Here is a 6,000-nt window from a genome sequence, read left to right on the forward strand (position 1 = left end):
CTGCGTGATCGGCGCCCAGGGTAGCTATTACTCATCACCCCGCAGCAAGAGCGAGTGCGGTTGTGAGCTGGAAGGCTTGGCTGCGGCTGGGCCCAGGGTCACTGTCCACAAGCCCAGGGACAGCAGTGCTTGGCACGTCCTCTGGTGTGAGTCGTCCTCACATGCACGTTGCCCCCTTAGAATGCTGGGTGTGCTGGCAGGGGGAGCTCTCTGTAGAAGGCTCAGATCACAGGCATTCATGCACAATGGTGGATCTTACTATTCACGAGAAACTGGAAGGATGACGAGGAGTCCGTGCTTTTTGGAGCTGGAAATAAGGAGGGTGCTCGTCCGTTCTTCTGTGCCTGGGTTTGTGCTGGCTTGTCACGCCACATCTTCACATACTGTCGTTTGGGGTGCCACGCACAGGTGACATTGGCTCAGGCGATGTCTGACCTTGACAAGAGGAGTGTGGCCAGTCTTGCTCCATATACAGAAAGGTACCTTCCACCCTCGTGTTTAGAATTCTCCCTGTCTGTGGAATGCTTCCTTCCTGTTCCTTCTCTGATCCCCACTGAAGATGTGACATCTGTGACCTAAGCCCTCAGAGGGCGACAGGCTAGTGGGAGACACAGAGGAGGACAAATGAGGATAAACAAGGATTTTAAGTGCCGCAAGCTGGGAATGTCTCCCAAGAGGAGCTGCAGCTCGGAGGACAAACAGGAAGTGTTTGAGGTCAGGCAAGGAGGGTATCTCAGGCGGAAAGAATTGCCTGTGGAATAAAATAGGACGCTCGAGGCAGACGTGCAGATTCATTGCTGGTGCGATGGTGCCTTCGTGCAGAGGGAGCCCAGGGTATGGAAGTACCGGGTTGTGGGATAACAGGCGCTTGGTAATCTCACGTGAGGGTTAGAATGCCTTCACTCCACTTCTGTTTTCATTACAATAAGCATTCTCTTCTGAAGGCTGGCATTCCACTTTTTCCAAGCTGGATATAAGTAAGCACTCTCCTCCTCCATTATATCCATCGGTCCTCTGAAAAATGCCTGTACCGTTCATCCTTACAGAGCACAGTGCATCCCCACAGCTGGGAATGAAGTAGCATATCATGTAGCCGGGGTGGGCATGGAGGTGGGGAGGTGATAGCGAGGGCTCCCCCGCCCTCAGGAGGGGGTCTGCTGCTACTGTGATGTTGGCACGAGGCCAGCCCAGCCTGGGAAACACTCTGCTGTGATCTCTCCCCAACACAGGATCTGGAGTGGGAGAGCAGGACGGAGGACTGATCGGTGCTGAGGAGAAAGTGATTAACAGTAAGAATAAAGTGGATGAAAATATGGTGAGCCATTACTCCCTTCTGCCCTGCCCCGTTTGTAATTTTGAGACTAATCAGCGTGAGTGGCATTGTTCTCGACGCTTCCCAGATGAACCTCCGTGTGTTCCTTTTCCGTGTGGTAGAAGTTGGGTCGGCTCCAGCTGCTCCCACAAATTGGTTGTGGTGTTGAGCATCTGGGTGGGTATGAGAAGGGATAAAGAATCACTTTTCAGCAATAGCTCATCTGTTGCTATAGACTTGCACCTCTCAAATACGAGAGGCCGTTTTCGAGTGAGTATAGAGATTTAGTAACTTGACATTGGAATATAGTCGACATTCACTCTTCTGTTGCTTTAGGTTTGTATCTACTGTTACTATTCTATGAGCACTTTCTGGATTATTCTCAACCGAGTTCAATATTTAAACATGCTTTCTTGGTAGTCTGTCCTGAAATGTCTCTGCCTTCACCTAAAGGGAAATGCAGGGGAAGGTCCCCGAGGAGGCGGCTGTGATGCAGTAACCTTGTGTCCGCACTTGCTTCTGCCTTGAGGGGTTTGGGGAGTGGGTTTAGAAGGTGACGAACTGGGGCACCTGGGTGGCTCAGTGGGTTAAGCCGCTGCCTTCTGCTCAGGTCATGATCTCAGGGTCCTGGGATCGAGTCCCGCATCGGGCTCTCTGCTCAGCAGGGAGCCTGCTTCCCTCTCTCTCTCTGCCTGCCTCTCCATCTACTTGTGATTTCTGTCTGTCAAATAAATAAATAAAATCTTTAAAAAAAAAAAAAAAAGAAGGTGACGAACTGCTTGGTTAGTGGGTGTCCTCAGGCTCTGCTTCCCTCCACCAGATAATACATGGAGTGGAAAAGAAGCGGTTCCATTTGTATTAAATGTCCGCGTTCACCCAGTTGCTGACCTCTTCATACCGTTTCAGGTCATCGACGAGACTTTGGACGTTAAGGAAATGATCTTCAATGCTGAGAGGGTTGGCGGCTTGGAGGCAGAGCCGGTACGTGTTCAGCTGCAGACCCCAACGCCAGGAGTTCGCTCTTTCCATTTCAAGGGAAAAATGGAGAGATGCCTGGCGTTTCAAGCTTTCAAAGGCCCCCATCCCCATTTTTCCATACTTTGGGCTAAGAAAGCTAAAATTAGGATCTCCATGGAGATTGGGAAAAGTGGGAGTTCTCTTTATGGGGATGGTTACTTGGAAGGCGGGACCTTGGCGCTCCCTTAGTTTTCAGAGTCACGACTCTCCAGGAGCTTGACCCTCCTGGAGTGCATGTCTCCCGCCGTGCAGAGTCACCGAGACCTTGTCGCACGTCTGTTCGGTTACTGTAGGAATCTGTGGGGCCCCTGCGAGAGGACTTCAGTCTGAGCAGCAGCGCCCTCATTGGGCTGTTGGTCATCGCGGTGGCCATTGCCACGGTCATCGTCATCAGCCTGGTGATGCTGAGGAAGAGACAGTACGGCACCATCAGCCATGGGATCGTGGAGGTGAGCAGCAGGCCTTTCTGTGCCCCGAGCTGGTGATGGTTGGCTCTGTGCTGTCAGGGAGGTTTATGGAATTCAAACATCTCAATTTCATAGGTTAAATTAGTTACTTGGTTATCAGGTCAAGTCTTGGAAGTTTGCCCCAACTGAATTATGTTGTCCCTATCACATTTTAACATTAATTTGGGCCTTTGACTGTGAACGTGAGGAAACCATAAAAGAGTGTTTTCTGGTGCAGAGGGTGAAAACTTTTTTCAGATGATTTCCTTAGTGTTTCATTCTTTGTGATATATTTAGGTATTTGAGAATAAAGACTGCCGATACCCTTCTTTAATTTTTGTTTTTGTTGTTGATTTGGGTTTTTTTGAGGAGCAAACCAAGTATATGACAGATAAGGCAACAGTGGCAATCGTGAGTAAATGTTCAAAGTATGAAATAAATAGTATTTTTATTTTCATTTTTTAAAAAGATTTTATTTATTTATTTGACAACGGGAGAAAGAGAGCATGGAGAGCGGCAGGCAGAGGGAGAGGGAGAGGGAGAAGCAGAGTCCCCTCCCCCCCAACCTAACTGACTAAGCCACCCAGGCTCAGTCCCAATAGTCTTTTTTTTTAAGTGGGGGGGAGAAAGCAACAGGAAATTCAGAGCCAGAGCAGAGCGTTTCAGTTCCGTCTTCTGGTGATTCATAATTAGAACTGCTTGCAACTCATTTTGAGGTGAGTGATGGGAATGTCCAAATTTCTTGGTTCCAGAAAATGAATACAATAAGTAAGGAATGTGATGTGCTCTGGAAAATCAGTCCAGACGTGTGTCTTAGTTTCACCCCCTGCTGGATACTTGCCTAATAGTAGAATTTCTGAGCTAGAAAAGACCCTAGAGATCACGTGGTCCCAGTCCTTATTTTACAGGGATTGCTCCCCAAGACTGTCCCGAACAGTTGGCGGCACAGCTGAGACTTGGTTGGCGCTGTGCCACTAGGAAATTCAGTTCACTCTTTTCTTTAGCTCAGACTCGGCTTTTAGGACAGGTTTCAGCAGCCTCTTTGACCCCCTTCTTTTCCTCCTCCTCCTCCTCCTGTGTCCTTGCCACCAGCTCTGGTTCGCTGTGCGCAGTGGCCGTTGGACACCAGGTAGATTTTGGTTCCCGGTGGACCGCACAGCACACAGCTCCCATCTCCGGTCACCTGTGCGGTTCTCTGCTGGGGCAGTGCAGTGATCTTCCATCTTTGTTCTTCCAGGTTGACCCCATGCTCACGCCAGAAGAGCGCCACCTGAACAAGATGCAGAACCATGGCTACGAAAACCCCACCTACAAATACCTAGAGCAGATGCAGATCTAAGCGGGAGGAAGCGCGGCGCCGGTCGGAGCGGGCGCTGCAGGTGGGCCAGGAGAGGGAGGCCCGACGTTTGGGAGCAACTCCTGCCCAGCAGTTGCTCCCAGAGGATTCCAGCTTCCATTCGGACCTCCTGGATCATTAAGACTATAAAATACTACTGTAGAATCACAATTTCCATTCTTTTAAATGGGTGAAAAATGTTAATATAACTATATGATATATAAACCTTAAATGAAATGAAAAAAAAATCTATTGCAGATATTTGACTGATGTAGTTTTCTTTTTTTAAATTAATCAGAAATCCCACTTCTATTGTATTGTCTCACATATGCTCTCTGTAAATGGACAATATTGGTTTTCAGTGATAGACTGTCTGTGCAGGCTGTCCCAGTTGCATTGTATAAATCACTGTTTAAGGCTCATTCACTGTCCTGGTTTTTCTTAGGGGAAAAAAAAAGAAGAAGAAGAAACTAAGGCAGTATCCCCTTTTTCAATGAAATAGCTTCCAGAAAGTTGTCCAGAAACTAAACGTGATCGGGAACCGTCATTGACCATTCAAGCACATCATGAGACCCTCGCAAAATCGTGTCAGAGGACCAGGTTCTTGGAAGTCTGGTTTTCCCAGTTCTGGGCAACTTGGTGTCACCCAGGAGGCTGAAAGCATTTGGTTTGGCGGCTTTTAGGGAGCTTACTGTATACAGATTAGGGCAGCCAATACTGCTTTCCTTCTAAATCCAGTTCTTCCGCGGAAATTAGCCTGTAGTTTGTATAGGACGTTCTTCCACTGTCTGCCGTTGACTGACCGTAGCTTTTTACTACTCACTTCCCTTTGCAGTCACGTCCACACGTGCTGTCTTTTCCTCTTTGGACATACCCCCCCACCCCCCCACCCCCACCGAGGCACTGAGCCTCATCCCTCCCCATTATACCCTGACTTCCCTGGCCGCCCCCTCCTGGCAGCTGCCTCTCAGCTGCTCAGAGAAGACTGCAGTACTGGGTGGCCCTCCCCGCTCCCCCCATCCCACCCCGGGAGAGAGGTGTGGGGCTGGCTTTATGTGCAAGGAGCATATTCCACATTGTACACAAAATGCTCTGTAGACACTGTGGAAAGCTTTGGAGATTTTGTTTCCTTCACCTGAGTCTTTGTGATGCTTGTATAGTTGATGATGCTCACAGTTTTTCTTTTTTTTCCTGTTTTTTCTTTCTTCTCCTTTTTTATTTTAGTCTGGAGGTTCTGGTAACCTGTGGTATATTTTTTTTCTATTTCCCTGTGACCGTTTTTTTGTTTTTTAGGGTTTTTTTTCCCTTTCTTCCCCCCTCCTCCCTTATCCATGTATGTGTCTTCCCACTATGCACAGATAAACTTCACCTGCAAACTCCTTAATCTGATTTGTGGAGAATGTACAGTTGAAACACATCAATAAATACTTTAACTTCCACCAAGAGTCCTTGTTTTCATTGGCATGGTGTTAATCCATGGTGATCGCGGTAGCCATTCTGCCCTTCCTAGAAGGTTCCAAGCTCTGCCACAGGGACAGAAATCTGGCCACTCAAGCAATTTGGCTCTTAGGCTTGAATTCCATTTTTTCATTTATAAAAACTAAGGGAGGGGTTCCTGGCAGGCTCAGTCAGTAGAGTGAGTGACTCTTGATGTCAGTGTGGTGAACCCCAAGTTGAGTGTAGAGATTATGAAAACTAGGATGCCTGTGTGGCTCAGTCATGTCTTCGTGTCTGCCTTCAGCTCAGGTCATGATCCCAAGGTCCTGTGATCAAGTCCCACATCAGGCTCCTTGCCCAGCAGGGAGCCTGCTTCTCCCTCTGCCTGCTCTGCCTGTTCTGCCTGTAGTTGTCTGTGCTTCTGCTGACAAATAGATAAATAAAAATCTTTT

General features: G+C 48.3%; 1 protein-coding gene across 4 annotated transcripts in view; it reads left to right on the forward strand.

The window, feature by feature from the left end:
* The window catches only part of APLP2 (amyloid beta precursor like protein 2), an 83,382-nt gene extending 77,832 nt beyond the window's left edge, over window positions 1-5,550 (forward strand). For all 4 annotated transcript variants that reach the window (XM_044258206.1, XM_044258207.1, XM_044258208.1 and 1 more), the window contains 4 exons: window positions 1,230-1,315; window positions 2,219-2,293; window positions 2,623-2,778; window positions 4,013-5,550. In XM_044258206.1, the coding sequence (XP_044114141.1) occupies window positions 1,230-1,315; window positions 2,219-2,293; window positions 2,623-2,778; window positions 4,013-4,114 (419 nt within the window). In that variant the 3' untranslated portion in view covers window positions 4,115-5,550. The remainder of the gene's footprint in view (window positions 1-1,229; window positions 1,316-2,218; window positions 2,294-2,622; window positions 2,779-4,012) is intronic.
* The last annotated feature ends 450 nt before the right edge of the window (window positions 5,551-6,000 follow it).

Source organism: Neovison vison, chromosome 7, assembly GCF_020171115.1.
Source record: "Neovison vison isolate M4711 chromosome 7, ASM_NN_V1, whole genome shotgun sequence".
NCBI lineage: Eukaryota > Metazoa > Chordata > Mammalia > Carnivora > Mustelidae > Neogale > Neogale vison.